The sequence below is a fragment of the Haematobia irritans genome, chromosome 4 (genome assembly GCF_050003625.1).
Source record: "Haematobia irritans isolate KBUSLIRL chromosome 4, ASM5000362v1, whole genome shotgun sequence".
NCBI classification, from domain to species: Eukaryota; Metazoa; Arthropoda; class Insecta; order Diptera; family Muscidae; genus Haematobia; species Haematobia irritans.
In genome coordinates this window covers 174,908,241-174,928,031 of record NC_134400.1, presented here as the reverse complement: position 1 = coordinate 174,928,031, position 19,791 = coordinate 174,908,241, and the positions used below count along the sequence as shown (strand labels likewise).

The window sequence follows — 19,791 nt, the reverse complement described above, 5'->3', positions numbered from 1 at the left end:
ACGATGGACTTACCCTTATGGCAGCTTCCTGCAATTCACAACTATAGTTCTTGTCTATAAAATAATTGTACATTAAGTTTGCCATTTGGGGCTCGTGTAATAATAGAATCAATTGATCTCGGCAATTTTTCCCCTTTACATGCATATTGAGGATTTCCAAGAACTCTACGACCACATGGTCTTGTTTGACTGAAGCAAGAAAGGCAACAATCGTTCCAATCTCCTTGATATTCACATCCTTTTGCAAATAGAAACGTACAATTCCAAATATGGTGGCTCGAATAGTCTTGGCATCTTCGGGTGTTATATTCTCTGGCGTGCCATAGTAATGCCTAATGGTGTCCAGGAAAAATTGAACACCAAATTTCTTGCGAAAATATTTACGATCGTTTTTTATCATAGCTCCCAAATATTGCACATGGCCCAAAGTAATTTGGAAGGGCATACGAACCCAAATGTCAAAATTAAATGCTATCGAGGTGTAAAGATCGTCAAGTAAGGCCACATTGGATTGACCGCTTGCCGATTTATGGCCCTGTAGAGATTCCATAAACAAATGAGTTGCCATTAAGGCATTAACATCAAATATTTTTGCTGGACACTTTTGCAACATCATGCCCACAATTGAAAGGCACTCAGAGTGCAAAAGATTCTCTTGATTATTGTCATGTTCATGGATAAGATAACGTAGGAAACACATAAAACTGGCCACCGGATATTGTATCATTTTCCATTCGGTATAGGAGTTGGTGGATAATATTTCCCAATCGGCAAACTCTTCTGCCACAGGAGTCTTTAGGGATTCTCCCGACTCAATGGACTCATTCTCTGTGGCGCTTAAGGTAAAATCATCATTGCTTTCTTTGATAAAACGATGTAGAATTGGCAAAATAGCCTGAACACCACCCACACTATTTATGGTGTCCTGGATTTTCACTATAGCACAATGTTGAGCTTGCACCAATCCCATATATTTGCCACTGGGTATCAAATCCAAGCAAGTGCTGTGCGAATATGCCCCAGGTGAATAGCAGAATACAAATCTCGAAGTTAATTCCAAAATGTCATTGTCCTGTGAGAATATTGAAGAGAAATTAATCCCGGCATCAAAGATCGTTTTCAAACTGGTGGTTGGCTCAGCCAATAAAACACCGCCTACTTGGCCTCCCAAACATTGTTGGTCGCCAAAAACTGTTTCTTGCATGCCCACAGGGAAATTTTTCACATTCGGATCATAAGTGGACGATTGAGTTCTCAAAGGCAATGTAAAATAATTGGAAACCTGCAAGGATAGGTCATTGTATTGGAATTTCAAACTCTCTATTTTGCCACACTTACATTTGAGGATAGGGTCTTTTCCAATAAACTGGGCAACATGCTGCGATAACCTTGATTTGTATCTTGGGATGTTGATCTTGGTAAAAGACTTGTACCAGTATTTGCATTAGCATTAGCTACTGCAGCCGGGGTCTTTATTTCTTGCAAAGCTGAACCCACCGAACAGTAAAGGAAAGGCTACAAATGGAGGGAAATATAAAAAATGTATAGAGTTAATATATTATTGGATTGCAAACCTTTGTTCATAAAAAAATATATAGCAAAAATTTTCCAATTAAAATCATCTGAAAAAAATTTTTTTCTGTGTAAGGAGACCAATTTCCTCTGAAAGGGTTTAATGTTACACAGAAAGAATGTTAACAACATTTTAACTAAATTAAAAAAAAAATATTTTCAAATTAATAAATCAAATTTAGATTCAAGTAAATTTTCAATGAAAACAACAATCACATACATTTTTAAGTGGATCAATAATTTTCTAATTTCAATAATTTTCTAATTGATGTCGGTGATTTATATTTCATCATTTGAGTTAATACAAAAATCAAAAATTAATTGAAGCATTTAATTTCGTAATTGAAACAAAACGACAAAAAAATCTGTATGGAGAAGACTTCTTTAGTAAAATCCTGAAAATTCCTTCCATAGGAATTTTGCTAATATGCAGACGACCTTCAAATACTATTCAAGGGGAATTTGGGATTTTTGGACGTGCTACAGGCTAATATTAATTCCACAACGGACAGGATAGAGTCATGGATGAGCTCCAACGCCTTGTCTGTTAATGTTGACAAGACAAGAGCTATGTTTTTTGGAAGATATGAAAGTGTTGATATATCAGTCATGATACGTGGCACAAGAATTACTTTTGTAGATAACATGAAATGTTTAGGTGTTATCATTGATAATAAACTGTCTTTTTCTTGTCAAATAGACGCAGTTGTTTCAAAGGTAAATCTAGCTCTGCGCAAACTTTATAATATCGATTTGCTGCTTCCGATGCATGTGAAGATTAAGGTGGTGCATGCGATTATAATGCCAATTATACTCTACGGTTTAGAGGTGTACTCTGGTTGTACTGGCAAGCTAATGAGGACACTAAGGCTTACATTCAACCGGGTTATTCGGTATATATACTCGTTGAGAGTACGTAGCCATATATCTACGTATGTAGACAGATTCTTAGGCTGTCAATTTTCAGATTTAGTTAATTTTAGAAATGTAATTTTCTTTTATAAGACTTATAAAATGCAAACACCTTCAATCCTCGTAAATTTATTTAAATTTAGCAAATCCAAGAGGAATCCACAACTCTTATATCCGAAATTGTGTGGTACTGTGAGCCAATCTTTTGGGGTGAGGACTGCTCGTATATACAACACGTTGCCTGTTTCGTTAAGGAATTTCTCAATGTCATATAATAATTTTAGATGCAAACTTTTGAAATTTTTTCAGTCATAGACATGACCTTAATTTATGCCTATTTTTACTCAATAGAAGTTGAGTAACTTATAGTATTACTTAAAATAATTCTCACTTTTTTCTCTATTCGCTCACATTTTTTTTTATTAAAAAAAAAATGGTGTATGCGAATACAGTTAGTGCTTTTTTTTTCTATTCCTATGCCCTCACTTTTTGTTTTTAAACAGCCTTAAGAAATGGATTGGAAAACATTAAAAATTAAAAAAGAAATAAATAAATAAAAAAAAAAAAAATAAAAATAAAAAATAAAAATAAAATATATATATATTATAAAAAAAAAAAATAATAATAATAATAATAAATAAATAAAGTAAGGTTTTATTAGAGCTAAATATTATTAGAGCTTAATTATTAGAACTAAATATTTATAATACAAATTAAATACGTAAATTGCAAAAAAAAACAAAGAAAATCACATTTTGTTGTAATGATATTTTAGTAGTAATAAGTTCTTAGTTATCCATTGTTTAGAATTTTTTCTCACTTTGCTTTCTAAATCACTAAAATAGTTTTTTATTTCATTTTTTTTCTAATTTATAAAAAAGTGTATCTTTATTTATTCTTTGTTATCTTTTATAATTTATTACTGTTAGTTTTTATTCCAATTTTTATTTTGTTATTTTTGGTCAAATTTTTAGATATTTAAAGTTACTTTTGTAGTCTTTTTTATAACCATTTTATATTGGCCTAAAGGCTTGGTTATTTTCACAATAAATATAAATAAAAATAAAATAAAATAAGCAAACGTTGTTGAGAATTTTATGAACTAATCTTCGTTTGTTCAACTGATAAACATTTTTATCATTTTGTTTTTTAACAGTTTATTTATTTATTTATTCAGTCTATGGAATACATTCCTTACAGACTAGAAATTCTAAAAATAAATTAAGTCTAAGACAGTATTAAATCTATTTAGGGAAATTGAAAAATCTAATTCAAAGTTATTATTTAAGTGATTAAATTCCTTTAGAGATCTTAAAATTGACTCAAAGAGTGCATACGAGGGCGGTTCGGAAACTTCTTAGCCTATCAATGAAAGAGAATAGTTTGGTTTTCAAAAATATTTTTATTTTTCAATATAATCTCCGAAACTTCAATACACTTAGTCCAACGCTTTTCTAGCAATTCTATCCCTTGATTAAAATAGTTTTCCTCAAGGTCTTCAAAATAGTGGTTTAAAAGGTGGGTGGTCAAGCAACTCGTACTTTAATTAGTTGATTTTAGCCATTGTTAAAACACTCTAGTGCTTGATGTATTTTAAAACTAAATAATAAAGAGATGTGTCGAAAATGATGAGTATTGGTCCATGTTTTGGTCTTCCAAGCGGCTCCGGAAGTCAAATCGGATCGGATGAAAATCGGTCTATATGGGGGTTATATAAAAACATGGACCGATACTCACGAAAATAATATTCCAAAGAATACATAGAATCAATAAATCTTATTTCAATTGCAGAATTATTTGCATAAAAACATTAGTAAGCCTTCGTGGCCAATAAATCGTATTGTTCTTAAAACAGTAATACATTAATAGTAATTGTAAAGTTATCAATACTAATCATTAATACTTAAATTACCCTACAATGCCTACCACTCCACCATCCTCACTTTGGCCAAAGTCACATAGAAAACTAATATTAATAAAAGTAAGCTAGCACCTACCATTGGTAAATAACAGCCGACATTAAACATATTCATTCAAACTAGTCAGTAGCAAATTCCTAAAAAAATCCCTTACTGCTACAGGAAGATTGTTCCAAACCCTAGCAGTAGTAACAATAAACCCCCTCTCAAAAAGAGAACAATTTATTCGTGGTACAATTATCTGTGGATTTCTCACCGATCTGGAAAAAACAAATCCCTGAAGAAGTTCATGCAACAAACCATTTCTTTTCATCCTATGGAAAAACATTAATCTCCGTGACAAAACGTAAGGTTCAAATGAAGAACCAAGAAAATCAATTACCTTGTCTGTAACATATTCAAAAATACGCAACCCAAAAACATAACGCACTACCCTGTTCAGGATCAGAGCAATCTTAGACCTATTATACCGAAACGTACAATATACCACCTCGATACAATAGTTAATCTGAGACATCAACATGAACCACTATACGCTTGACATGCTCAGTCAAGTATATACAATTGTATAATTTCCTTAGTCCCAAAGTCACTCTCGCTGAGAGGGAAGATATATGTTGTCCAAAATCCAAATTCACATCAAGTGTAATACCCAAGCATTTGACCGTCTGAACAAATTGAATAACCTCACCACACATACTGATTTGGGGATAGGTCACATTGCGATACCCCGCCTGAAACATAATCGCCGTCGTCTTACTTGCATTAATTACCAAACTATTATCAACCATCCAGGAATAAACAATATCAAGAGCAGAATTCATGCGTCCTTCCAAACTATCCGGACCTTCCATCTCACCTGTGAATACAACTTGAATGTCATCTGCATACATATATACTCGAATTAGATTCCAAGCATCCAACAAAATCATTCAACTCCACGAACTGCGATCTTCCATGCAAGTATGACAGAATCAGTCTACACGCAACTCATGAAAATCCATAGTTCGCCCTAAGCTTGTTAATTAGTGATGCATGATTAAGACGATCAAAAGCCTTGGCCGGGTCAATCGATACCATAGCACAGTGCTCCCCTCGATTAAGACTACTTCTCACATGTTCAGTCAAACACAAAAGCAAAGCCGTCGTACTATAATCCCTCCTATAAGGGTGATACGGTCAAAATTTGGTCAAGGGAAAACGCGTGTAAATCGGTGAAATCGTTTATTTAAAAAATCAAATTAAATTTCTTTTTCAAGTTCAATTAGTATAAAATTCAGGAAAAATATTCAGTTAGGCTTTCGCTTTTCCAAATCCGAATTGCCGGGCCTCACGCTTCACACCTGCCATCAGATTTTGTACAGCCACCTTGTCCACCTTCTTCGCCGCAGAAAGCCAGTTTGCCTTGAACTGCTGCTCGTCCTTAGCAGTTTTTTTGGTCTTCTTTAGGTTCCGCTTGACAATAGCCCAGTATTTCTCAATTGGGCGGAGCTCTGGCGTGTTGGGAGGGTTCTTGTCCTTGGGAACCACCTGCACGTTGTTGTCGGCGTACCACTCCATGACCTTTTTACCGTAATGGCAAGATGCCAAATCCGGCCAAACCAGTACGGAACAACCGTGTTTCTTCAGGAAAGGCAGCAGACGTTTATTCAAACACTCTTTCACGTAAATTTCTTGGTTGACAGTCCCGGAAGCTATGAAAATGCTGCTTTTCAAGCCACAGGTACAGATGGCTTGCCAAACCAGATATTTCTTTGCGAACTTTGACAGTTTTATGTGCTTGAAAATATCTGCTACCTTTCCCCTTCCTTTTGCCGTATGAAACTCCTTTCCCGGAAGCTGCTTGTAGTCGGCTTTGACGTAGGTTTCGTCGTCCATTACCACGCAGTCAAACTTCGTCAGCATCGTCGTGTACAGCCTCCGGGATCGCGCTTTGGCCGTCGTATTTTGTTTATCATCGCGATTTGGAGTCACTACCTTCTTGTAAGTCGATAGTCCGGCTCGTTTTTGGCTCGATGCACGGTTGTATACTTATTTGCGACATCTCGGAGAGAGAGGTTAGGGTTTCGCTTGAAACTACCGACAACTCTCTTTGTCGTCTCAGCAGCTTCCGGTTTTCGATTTCCCCCCGATCCAGACTTCCTGGCTGTCGACAAACGTTCCCCAAACACTTTAATTACATTTGTAACGGTTGATTTGGCAACTTTTAGCGATTTTGCCAGCTTTGCGTGCGAGTAGCTCGGATTTTCGCGATGCGCGAGCAAAATTTTGATACGCTGCTGTTCTTGCTTGGACGGCATTTTTACAACTGAAGAGGGAATTCCAAAATCAAAATAGGAGCAACATTCTACACACACACCTTCAAAATGAGGGGTGTTCAGGTTTTTTAACCGTATCACCCTTTATGCATACTGATTACTATTCAACAAATTCCTAGATGTGATATACTCCACTATCTGATACTTAAGTATACTTATAGGATGAAGGTTTTCACATTCATAAGAATTACCCTTCTTCGGAACTGAACTATATATCCAACCCACCGGATATATAGACGTGGTTATGATCATATTGAAAAGATCAAGAACGTATACAGAGATATATGGAAATAAATTGTTTAAATTGAAATCGCCTAATAATAAACAACCATTTGATTCACATTCAGGAACTAGGCTAGTAATATTAGAAATATGATAATAATATAAAGTTCGATGCGAACCAGGTCGTATTTATGAGACAATTATGACTAATTCTGAATTGGAACCAATAAGTTTTATACAAAGTTGATCAAGCAGAGAATCACCATTTGGCAATGAAACTTCAGAAGAAATATTTTTTTACTGCAATTATTACACCTCCACCACGGGAGCGGTCAGTCTTAACAAATTCACGATCTTTCCGGTATACATTGTAGATAGTTAAAACAATAACACCAAACTCTGGTTGAGACGTTTCCATAAACAATTCATTGCACTTGGTTCTCATTCCGCCAATGTTTTGATAATAAACACGGAGTATCGAAAATTCAGCTGGTTTTATGATTTCGGCCGATCGGTCCGAGTGATTTGAAAATATACAAAAGGACGTATTCGTACATTAGCAGGCCGTAGCGATGGTGTAAACACTGCATTATAAAATTCAGGCAAAACACCCAATTTAAAACTAATGCTCCTTAATTCGTTTAAATTTGCATCCCTTTTCACAGTAACAGTAGGACGGAACTAAGAGATGTGAACCCATTTCTTTTTGACAACGACTTCCAAGTCTTCATTATCATATTGCCCATTTACAGCCTTTTTACGATTTCTTCTTGGATGAACAGTATTCCATTGTAAATTGTTTGTTGGTATGATATTGCTAACATCATCCAACGCAACAGTATCTATGTTAGCACCAGTATCTATGTTCACAATAGGCAACTCATCACTAATAACAACAGCATTCGTACTCGTATTAGCAACAACAACAGGCGCAACGGCTTCAACAATTTCAGTAGGCTTAACAGGTATACATAAGCTTCTCTCAACTAAACTTGAATTTACATCAACTGGGAGAGCATCAGAGAGAGAGCAAAACAGAAGATGAATTTGGCGCCACAGATATAGATGACAAACCAGTATTCGAACATAAAGCAGCATTGTATGTGATATTTGCAGTTGTGTTAGGTTGTTCAAGAAACACCCCAGCGAACAATTACTTCCGAATTCGGACCGAATTCTGACAGAACGTCTGCTAAATCATCCGAGTCTGATTCCGAATTCGGTCCGAATTCGTTCGGAAAGTATAATGAGCGGTTGACAAGAATCCGGACCGAAATGTCTGAGGGAAATCGGAAGATTGTCCCGACATTCGGACAGAATTCTGTCCGAATTCGGATGGGCAATTCTGAGGGAAATCTGACAGTTTGACCGACATTTAGCAGAGCATCTCGGACAATTCTCGGACATTTTTTCCGACATTTAGCAGATCATCTCGGAACTTTCTCGGACAATTTTACCGACATTTAGCAGAGAATTTTGGACCTTTCTCGGACATTATGTCCGATTTTGTTCGGAGAAATTCGGACCATTGTCGGACACTTTGTCCGACTTTCTACCGAGAAGCTCGGACTTTTGTCTAATTGTCCGAGCTGTGATTCAAAGTTATTTAAAAAGATTTAAAACTAAAATTTTATTTCAAAGTTATTTAAAAAGATTTTAAACTAAAATTATATTTCAAAGTTATTAAAAATCTATGTTATGCTAAGAGATCATATAAATTTGTTCAATTCAATGGTAGTTTGTAAATTAAATATTAATATATTACATATAATGTAACCTAATATTGTTAAAAAATATATACAGTATAGTTCGGCAATCTTTCTCTTATTTCTTTTATTCAGTCGATCTTTTGCTGCATTGAAAAAAGCCTTCATATTTAATTCAATAGTAGAGTTCGACGCTTGAGGAATTCTTTCAAATGTGAGATCTAAAAAATGAAGTTATAATCATTAAAACTATAATAATAACCATAGCGCTGTATTAAATACCTTTAAGCAACTTTATAAAATAGAAATCCTTGACAGGTATGTTGTTGTTCGTATTTGGCCAAGAAAATTTCGAAGCAATGTTGTCGTCTTTAAATATAAGGTTTTTTTATTTTTTTTTTAGAACACCGTAATGATATTGTTATTTACTATTTTAACACTTCACTTTGCCACTATTTTGTTTATTCACTCACCGTTTTATTTGTACGATCTGTTCCGCGCGATATCACAATAGAAACTGACAATGGAATGCAAAAATAATAACAAAATGCAAAAACAAAAATTCTTTCCGAACTTTTGCAGAGGTTTTCGGTCAAATCTCGGTTGACAAAATTCCCTTCAGAGATTCTGCCGACTACGTCGGTTAGTTCTCGTACGAAACTTCAGAGATTGTGCAGACATCGTCTGAAAAAAGATCCGAGAATGTGCAGACAAAGTCGGATAAATCTCGGAAGAAATAACAGATTTTCGGCTAAATGTCTGATATAATACCAGAGATTTAGCAGACGTTTTCGGACGTCCGACACGTCGGACATAATTGCTCGCTGGGACAGTAAACATACTCTTAAGCTCTCTCACTTCAGTAGAAAGTAGAGAGATAGAAGCAACTAAATCACTGGATACGAGCAAGCACTCATTACAATTGTAGACACAATTCTTTGTTTTTTTTAACAGTTTCTAATGTACTTTGTTCATTTACTCCAGAACAAAAGTAATCGAATTTAGATTTGCAAATGTTACATTTCAAATATTTTAAAGACTGCAGAGTTTTAAAACACTTTGAACAGATATTATTCGTGGGCAACGATGCCTTTAAAAAACACGTCTAAACAAGATAACTGCCAGAGAGAGAGAGAGAGAGAGAATTACAGCGATAAAAATAAATTTAAATAAAAACAAGTATATACGGCCGTAAGTTCGGTCAGGCCGAAGCTTATGTACCCTCCACCATGGATTGCGTAGAAACTTCTACTGAAGACTGTCATCCACAATCGAATTACTTGGGTTGCGGTAACACTTGCCGATGGCAAGGTATCTTAAAACTTCCTAACACCGTAATATATACCACATAGTCCATATGTGGTATATATTAAACTAAAAAAGGCCGATTAAATACGTATATAATTAGTTTAAAGTTTCTATAGAAATAAAATTTTGACAAAATAAAATTTTGACAACATTTTCTATAGAAGTAAAATTTGGAAAAAAATTTCTATAGAAATAAAATTTAGACAAAATTTTCTATAGAAATAAAATTTGGAAAAAATTTTCTATAGGAATAAAATTTGGAAAAAATTTTCTATAGGAATAACATTTTGACAATATTTTCTATAAAAATAAAATTTTGGTAGATTATTTTGGCTCGAGTGGCAACCATGATTGTGAACCGATGGACCAATTTTTGTGTGATTGGGGATCGGCTATATATAACTATAGACCGATACGGACCAATTTTGGCATGGTTATTAGCGGCCTTATACTAACACCACGTTGCAAATTTCAACCGGCTCGGATGAATTTTGCTCCTATAAGAGGTTCCGGAGATCAAATCTGGGGAACGGTTTATATGGGGGCTATATATAATTACGGACCGATATGGACCAATTCTTGCGTGTTTCTTAGAGACCACATTCTAACACCATGTTCCGAATTTCAACCGGATCGGATGAATTTTGCTCCTCCAAGAGGTTCCGGAGGACAAATCTGGGATCGATTTATATGGGGGCTATATATAATTATGGACCGATATGGACCAATTCTTGCATGGTTGTTAGAGACCATATACTAACACCACGTACCAAATTTCAATCGGATCGGATGACTTTTGCTCCTCTAAGAGGCTCCGCAAGCCAAATCGGGGGATTAGTTTATATGGGGGCTATATATAATTATGGGCCGATGTGGAGCAATTTTTGCATGGTCATTAGAGAACATATACTAACACCATGTACCAAATTTCAGCCGGATCGGATGAAATTTGCTTCTCTTAGAGCAATCGCAAGCCAAATTTGGGGGTCCGTCTATATGGGGGCTATACGTAAAAGTGGACCGATATGGCCCATTTGCAATACCATCCCACCTACATCAATAACAACTACTTGTGCCAAGTTCCAATTTTTGCGGTTGTTAGAGACCATATACTAACACCATGTACCAAATTTCAGCCGGATCGGATGAAATTTGCTTCTCTTAGAGCAATCGCAAGCCAAATTTGGGGGTCCGTTTATATGGGGGCTATACGTAAAAGTGGACCGATATGGCCCATTTGCAATACCATCCCACCTACATCAATAACAACTACTTGTGCCAAGTTTCAAGTCGATAGCTTGTTTCGTTCGGAAGTTAGCGTAATTTCAACAGACGGACGGACGGACGGACATGCTCAGATCGACTCAGAATTTCACCACGACCCAGAATATACACTTGCCCGCATATTTCTGCGTACAGCGCATACAAAATTGAAATTTTAAATTTATCCACACGTATCTCAAAAACTAAAAATTGTATTGAGCCAAACTTTGTTTTATTTAGTTTATTAGCTAGTTCTCTAAATTATAAGTATATTTTCTTACATATAATACAAAAATTGTAATTCTTATTAATTTTCTAACGAAGCACCCACAAAAAATACACTCTCAAAAGTCTGCGTACAACTGCGTACACCTGCGATCTGTTGGCCACACTGCATTTACCGTTGACCAAACCCGGTTTGTTATGACTTTAGAAGTTTGTTTTATTCTTCCTATGTGATTTGAAGAGGCCATGGAAAACAAGGGAAAAGAAATTTGTATTGACGAAAGAAAAATTATTATGAAGCTGTATGTTGAGGGAAAATCGTATAGGGAAATTGGACAAATAGTGGGTAGAGCACACTCATCTATCCAGAGAGTTATTATCAACTATGTTTCAACGGGTTCCATACTGCCAAAGCCTCGATCTGGTCGTCCATCTCTATTAACAAGTCGATAAAAAAAACGTATCGTTCAATTGGTGACCCTAAATCCAAGGATAACGGCTCACCAACTGAAACTTGAGGTGGAGGAAAGGTTTTCCAAAGTTGTTTCCGATGACACCGTCCGTAGGATTTTGAAAAAGGCTGGCTACAATAGCCAAGTAGCCCGTAGGAAGCCATACATATCAGATGTCAATAAGCAGAAGCGAATGGATTTTGCAAATGAATATGTATCCAAGCCCCCCAGTTTTGGAACAAAGTAATTTTCTCGGATGGAAGCAAATTTTGCATTTTTGGTATAAAAGGCAAAAAGTTAGTGTGGAGGAAGAAAGGTACGGCGTTCGAAAGGCAGAATTTAGTACCAACCGTAAAACATGGGGGAGGCGGAATCATGGTATCATGAATTTATTGAATCCACAATGGACCAAATGGGGTATATACAAATTCTGAAAAATAATTTATTGCAAAGTGCACAGATGTTGGGGCTAGAAGAAGAGTTTTACTTTCAGCAAGACAATGACCCCAAGCATACCGCGCAAAATGTAAAGCTATGGCTATTGTACAACGTTAAAAATCAGTTACGAACGCCCCCCCCCCCCCCCCCAATCACCAGACCTTAACCCTATCGAGCATTTATGGGACTTACTCGAACGCAGGATTCGCACACATGCCATAACCTCAAAAAACATGCTTAAGGAGATAATATTGCAAGAATGGGGAAAAATTACAGCTGATGATACAAAAAAGTTCGTGGATTCGATGCCTAGACGTCTCGGAGAGGTACTAAATAGAAAGGGTTATCCAACAAGTTACTAGGATCTCACAGAACCTAATTTTTAATATTGAAAAATATTAAAAATATTGTACGCAGACTTTTGCTAGTATTTTTTTTGCCATTTTTTTTTTAACTGAATTAAAAGTACAATAATTCATTTCACGTTATGTTTATATAATAATATTTCAGAGAAATGTCCAATAAATGAAATAAAATAAGTTTTGGCCCCATAAATACTTTATGTGTAGAGAAATGTATGTATGAATTGTAAATTTAATTTTTTTTTGCCCCGTACGCAGAAATATGCGGGCAAGTGTATATACTTTATGGGGTCTTAGAGCAATATTTCGATGTGTTACAAACGGAATGACAAAGTTATGGCCTGTTCCTGTATATCGAACGAAAGGTTTCTTTCGTATTCCAAACGAAAGAAAATCGATTTTTGTTCGTCTATTTCGAAAGGCAAGTCACTTCATATTTTGTTGTCGAGTAATAAACGAACATGTACAATAAGTGTCAAGAAAAAAGTAAAAACATTGTTAACATTTGACTGAATTCTCAGGCCATAAATTTGAAAATACTCATTTTGGATAATCAATGTATTCTCATACAAACGAAACGAACTTTCAAAAATAGAAAAACCCAAATTCATTCGAATTCGAGTGACTGCCTTTCTTTCGAATGAGTTTTCGTTCGATATACAGGAACAGGCCATTATTAATATACCCCCATCCTATGGTGGAGGGTATAAAAATCTAAATTCGAATTGGAAAAATTAAATCTATTGAGACGATGGGTTCGTGTCTCGACTAGATAATCTGTTAATAGTGAACTTGTCTTCAAACACAAACTCGATATTTTTTTATTTAATTTGACACATACCTCATTAATCGCTTGAACCTTCAATGTAGCACTGATTTTTTGCACAAAATCAATATAAACGTTTATTTGGCTGTATGAGAATGGTCTCTTAGGTGGTGTTATGGCTACGGTTACATAATGCCATTGACCATCCAACAGGGTTGTGGACGCAACCGATGATGTTAAGTATTCACGTTTTGTCAATGCAGCCACAACAATATTTCCATTGTTTTGTATGAAGATTTCAAAACCAGTATTGCTTCCCGTACGTAAACTGAAATAAAATCAAAACAAATTACTAGGAAATTCGAAAGTGAGAGAGGGAGAGAGAATAGATAAGGGATATAAGAGAGTAGGTTTATTTGTCTTGAATACTTAGAACTAAATTTTAATTTATAAATACACATGTTGATCGATTAATTCTGATGAGGGCTTTTATTGGATGATATTTTGAAATCGTCAGACATTACAAAAATGTCATATTTGTTTTGCCTTCAATTTTTAAATTATTACATATTCTCTATAGCAGAGCCTATTTCTTTACTATTTTTTTTTTTTTTTCAAAAAAAATTTTCAATAATTTATGGGGATTTTTGTAGGGAATTTTAATTTAAAGCATCAAATTGGGACAAGAGTCAGGAAAATACTGGCAACTCTGCTGTCGAATGTAACCCCGAGAATTTTGGGCTAGTCTAACATTCGTCGACTCTGACATTCACCTACCAGCGTATTTCTGACGTCCATGTGGTGTGGCTTAGGATTTAGTAGCGGATATCCACAAATTTCAATCATTTCCGGAATATATTCTCAAACATTTGGAAAAACTCCCTTTTATTTGCGATCCCAATTCATTTAAATGGATACAGTTTATGCGTACCCGTGTAAAAATTAGGGGATCTGATTTGATATGATTAGATCTGAGCCAAGATATGATCAGATCTGAGCAGATCCGAAAAATGGTTTTATCTGGTCAGATCTAAATACTATGGAATTGGATCTGATCAGATATCAAAAATGAGACACATCTAATCAGATCTAATTTGATATAATTGTATATTATTTGCTATTTTTTGTATCTTTCGAGATGTTTTGTCTCTTATTTTTGACGTTTTATTTCGCCCAAACTCTGCAACATTGCCCTCTCAATTTCCCGTTTTGATTGCGGGTCCCCTACACGTTATTTGAACTAAGTGTCCTTTTTAACCCTAGGCAGCTTATCTACGCCTGAGAGATGTACGCTTTTATTAGTTTTTCGCTCTCCCTCATGAAAATGAGTACGGAAAATGTAATTTTTTTGTTACACAAAATAAAAGTTTAGCCAAAAATGTGTTTAAAAGATAGGGATTTGTATATAGAATCGGTGTAAGTACAAAATTGTAAAAAAAAAAATCCACAAATTTTCTCCACATGATGACAAACTATGATACGTCCCACAGGCGTATGTTTAGCTTATCCATGACTTTCAGTAGGTTAAGCTTTCTATGGTTAATATGTTCTTCACTTGGGACTTTAATTTTTTGTTTTCTATTTTAGACATTTTTGCAAATATTCCAATTTCAAAAGCCTTTTTTTGGTGTTCATGATTTTTTTTTGCTCAATATTTAATATTTAAGTATATTTTATTTGATCTCTAATGCTGCTTTGATCAGCTGTACTTTGGAAAAATGAATTTCTAGGTCCATAATGTATAGCGATTACATTGTGCCATTATACTTGTACCGGTACATTTGGTTCCCCACCATACCGTTGTGTTTAATATCCAATGTCAATTAGCCCTAACTTGGGCCCAATTGTTAATGGCAACACATATTTCTCGAACGTTTTGCGTCCTTACATAGGCAATTTTTCTGTTGCACATATGAACTGTTGTAGTATTAAGCGCTCTTATAATACCTCTAAGTTTGATGATTTAAAAGCAGTGTTCGGAGGTTCGGGTTTTGATGCCATTGGCATCTCTGAAACTTGGCTAAATGAGAATGTGTCGAGTTGTGCTGTTGAGTTACCTGGCTATAGGTTTATTAGAAATGATCCGTGTGGTACTCGCAGGGGTGGTGGTGTGGGTATATACATTTCACGCAAATTTGTTACTAAGGTTGTTTTCCGAAATTCAAGTCCAGTTGCGGAGTCTGTTTTCATTGAGCTACATTTGGGGAGCGTTAGGGGTTTGTTTGGTGTGGTGTATCTGCCGCCACCAGCTGACATACATTCATTTGATGATCTTCATTCGGAACTATTTTTGAACTATTCCAACATCATTGTTGTGGGAGACTTTAATCTTAACCAGTTTGACTTGGCTAAGTCGGCTTCAGTCCGTTCGTTTTGTACTATGAATAATTTGTCCATTTGTCACAATTCAGTTCCCACACACTATGATGTGCAACATAAGTCAACATCACTAATTGACTTTTTTCTTATCAGTAGCCCATCTTTGATAAATTTCTCTTCCCAGGTGGAATGCCATGGTATTTCCCACCATGCGCTGGTTTTTGCTTCTTTTGCATTAAATTCGGCAGCCAATGATGACTATGTTGAATACAGGGACTTTAGAAGGATGGACTGGGATGGGATTGCGAGATTTTGTGATTCCTACAATTTTTCAAATATTTTGGATGAACAGGATGTGGATTCGAAATGTTTTTTGTTCTCATCTTTAATTGACACCTTGTTCGGTTTTGTGCCAACTAGAAGATGTGTACTGAAGGACTGATGATTGTTGGATGAAGTTGAGGACTGTTATTTATGCGCGGTCGCTGAGGGACTTGTCTTTTTCTATATATTTGGCCGATCCATCTGAATATAACTGGAAGGTGTTTTGCAAATATAGGAATCGGGCGAAAGCGGTTGTCAGAAGGGAGAAAAGGAGACATTTTGCAAAATTATTTGCCAGCTTGGACACCTCGGGTATGTGGAGACTGCTTAAGGAGGCTGGATGCTCGAGATCGTTTAATGCGGCTTTTGACTGTGATATTGAGACTTTGAATGAGCATTTTGTGCGAACGCCATTGGATAACGTAGAGTCACACGAACTACCTTTTGATCTTTCAGATGGGGATGATGACTTATTTTCTTTTAGAAGTGTTGATGAATACGGTGTCGTGTTGGCCCTAAAACAAGTAAGATCAGGAGCGATGGGGACAGATGGGATACCTGTTCACTTCTTGAAGTTGGTGTATCCATTTATCGCCCTTGTCTTGTTAGATTTAGTCAATTCGATACTTACTACTTCGACGTTTCCTATTCTATGGAAGAAAGCGCTGGTTGTTCCGATTCCTAAGTCGGCCAGAGTTAGGGGTCCGGAAGATTTGAGGCCCATATCAATACTCCCGGCAGTTTCGAAGATAGTGGAGCTCTTAATAAAGGACCAAGTATTGTCGCAAACTAGAAACGCAATCTTCAATTCACAATATGCTTTTCGTGCTGGACACAATACTACATCTCTTCTTGTGCACTTGACGGACACTGCTAGAAGGTGTGAGAATGAAAAAAGGTTGTCTATTCTTGTGTCCCTGTACTTAACCAAAGCTTTTAATTCTATTTGTTATATTACGATGATTAATAAGCTCAGGAATAACTTTAATTTTTCTAATTCGGCATGTACGTTGATATGGTCCTTTTTGACTGGTAGGTCGCAATTTGTAGAGATGAACTGTGCTGTGTCTAGCATGGGGTTATCATCGGGTGTACCCCAAGGCACTGTCCTGGTACCCTTTTTATTCATTTTGTATATAAATGACCTCCCTGATTGTGTGGATAGCAGATTTTGTACCCTGTTTTTGTTTGCGGACGACATATTTTTACATTTTAGTTCTGCAGGGAATTGCCCTGATTTATTGCGTGATAATATACAATCTTGCCTCGATCGGATTTTTCAATGGTCGGCAGTGAATACGTTGGCCATTAATCCGGTCAAATCTAAAGCTATCGCATTTTGCTCTTCGAGTCGTTATTTCAATTATGGATTATTTATTGATGGGACTGCTATCGAATTTGTTAGTCAATTTAATTGTCTTGGAGTTATTCTAGATGAGCAGCTACGCTTTTTGTCCCACATAAAATCTGTCGAGCGTAAGGTCTTGAGTGTTCTACGAAGTATTTATTCTACTAACATTTATTTCCCACTTGGTACTAAGTATCGTATAGCTTGGTCGCTACTCATGCCGCAGGTACTATATGGACTCGAGGTCTATTTGGGCACTACATCTAACAATATTGACTTACTTTGACGTATTGTTAATTCTGTGGCAAGATTTGTCTTTGGCGTTAGGAGAAGGGAACATATATCGGGTTATGTTAGAGAATTGTTAGGATGTTCTTTCAGGGATTTCGTTAAGATTCGCGCAGTGTATCTTTTCTATAGGACGCTTATGTGCGGAGTAGTTTTACCACTGTGTAATGCATTTTCTTTTATTCGGTCTTCAAGGGTTAATCATATTGATATTCCTCTGAGTAGGTGTAGTACCTTCGATAGATCTTTTCTGATTCGTGTGGCACGTTGTTGGAATTATTTGCCTATTGACTTACAGACTTTTTCACACTCTAATAATGCTTTTAGGCGTAAGCTTTTGGAACATTTTTCGGATGATACTGAATGATACTCTATTTTTGTGTTGCTTTAACATGGATAATTGGGCATATTTTAGTGTTCATTTTTTAAATGTATTTATAAATGGCTGGGGAGCCAAATATACTATGGTTAAGTAAATTTTTTGTAATTTAGGTAATCTAGATTTTAGGTTTTTGAATTTAACTATTTTCTATAATTCAGGTATTCTGTTTTGCTATGTAATACGTTTTTTTTTGCCCTAGGGCTATTGTATTACTTCGTGGATTAATAAATAAATAAATAAAATCTGCCTATATATCTAACCAGTTCTAACCAGATCCTGCTATATAGCATATCTGTGCAGATCTAATTATATCTGAACATCTAAATTTATATATTATTAGATAGGATTGGATCCTCCAATTTTTACACAGGTATGTATAAATATAAGTTTGTTATATCCTTATTTATTAGAAAAACACACACACACACACAAAACACAAACTTACTTCAATAACATCCTTCTGGCTTCCTGTCGTTGTTGCTGTTGCTTTTGATCACTATCCACATTTGTCTCTTGGCCCTTTGTCTTGCTTTTGGAATTGTCATTTAATCGCAATAAAATATGAAATATAAAACCATAGGCACCAGACATTGACCAATTTTTGATATCAGTAACAACAATGCCATCACCAGGTTCACAAAAGTTAAAATATTGAGAACACAAATTTGTGCTTGTCAATGATTGCAGCGATACACTAACCAAAGTCTAAGAAATAAAAAAACACACAAAAAATCAAACATTCATACAATCCCAACCATCGCAACTTACTTGCAACAATTGTTTGTGTTGAGGAAATTTACTCTCCTTACGTAGCAAACTGAAAATACATTTCAATTCAATGGGTGTGATGCTTAGTTTACTAAGCTCCTCGATAAGTTTAATATAATTTTGTATACATTGATTGGTAAGTTTTTCCGAGTGATGTAGGCATACAGCTACACTTTTTATAATACGAGTTTCACAAGCTATGGTTTTCCTACAAATGAAATTAAAGAGAGAGAGAGAGAGAGAGATTAATCCTAAACATTAGTAATAAAAGCACACACACACACACGACTTACGTTCCATAATTATCAATACAAGCCTTTAAGATCTTCTCACTTAAAAAGGTTTGTTCTCTTGCATCCATTTGTGGCAGCCACTCTATGAGTTTTGTCAAGACTTCGGGTAAGACCAAAAGACCTTTGCCTTCATCATAGGCCAATTCTATACAGGCTTCCAAGAGATTTGTAGGCGGTAAACCGATTTCCATGAGGCCCACAAATAATTTACCCATTTTATCATAGTAACGAATATGTTCGGTTATACGCACTGAATTACGTGTGATCGAGGCCAATGCCCGCAATACTTTAATTAAAATTTGATTATAGTCTAAATTCCAGGATTTCACTGATTTGGGCATTGCAATCAATATATCCACCAAATTGGTTTCCTCAATGGCATCGCAAATTGCCAATGAAGTGGAAGCATCACTTAGAAACACATTTATATTGTCTACAGATGCCTCTAGAGCATTAACATCTAAAACTGTGGATTCTATTGAATCATTATCCTCAGTGGTTATGTTGAAACTATCAACAGCAGATTGTTGAAAATTATTGGTTTTTAAAAGATCATCCAAAACATCACAGTAAAGCTTTATAAGGGTAATTAAATCTATTTGGCGC

At 35.7% G+C, this 19,791-nt stretch overlaps 1 protein-coding gene and 1 long non-coding RNA gene across 4 annotated transcripts in view; both read right to left on the bottom strand.

The window, feature by feature from the left end:
• Window positions 1-19,791, bottom strand: part of LOC142237241 (neurobeachin-like protein 1) — a 272,260-nt gene that overhangs the window by 233,213 nt on the left and 19,256 nt on the right. For all 3 annotated transcript variants that reach the window (XM_075308615.1, XM_075308616.1, XM_075308617.1), the window contains 6 exons: window positions 19,186-19,790; window positions 18,893-19,100; window positions 18,570-18,829; window positions 13,539-13,791; window positions 1,339-1,515; window positions 14-1,282 (listed from right to left, as the gene is read on the bottom strand). In XM_075308615.1, coding sequence (XP_075164730.1) covers window positions 14-1,282; window positions 1,339-1,515; window positions 13,539-13,791; window positions 18,570-18,829; window positions 18,893-19,100; window positions 19,186-19,790 — 2,772 coding nt within the window. The remainder of the gene's footprint in view (window positions 1-13; window positions 1,283-1,338; window positions 1,516-13,538; window positions 13,792-18,569; window positions 18,830-18,892; window positions 19,101-19,185; window position 19,791) is intronic.
• On the bottom strand, window positions 8,546-9,022 carry LOC142237243 (uncharacterized). Its single transcript, XR_012722409.1, has 2 exons — window positions 8,932-9,022; window positions 8,546-8,870 (listed from the first exon to the last, which is right to left on the bottom strand). It is a non-coding gene; the product is annotated as an uncharacterized LOC142237243 (long non-coding RNA).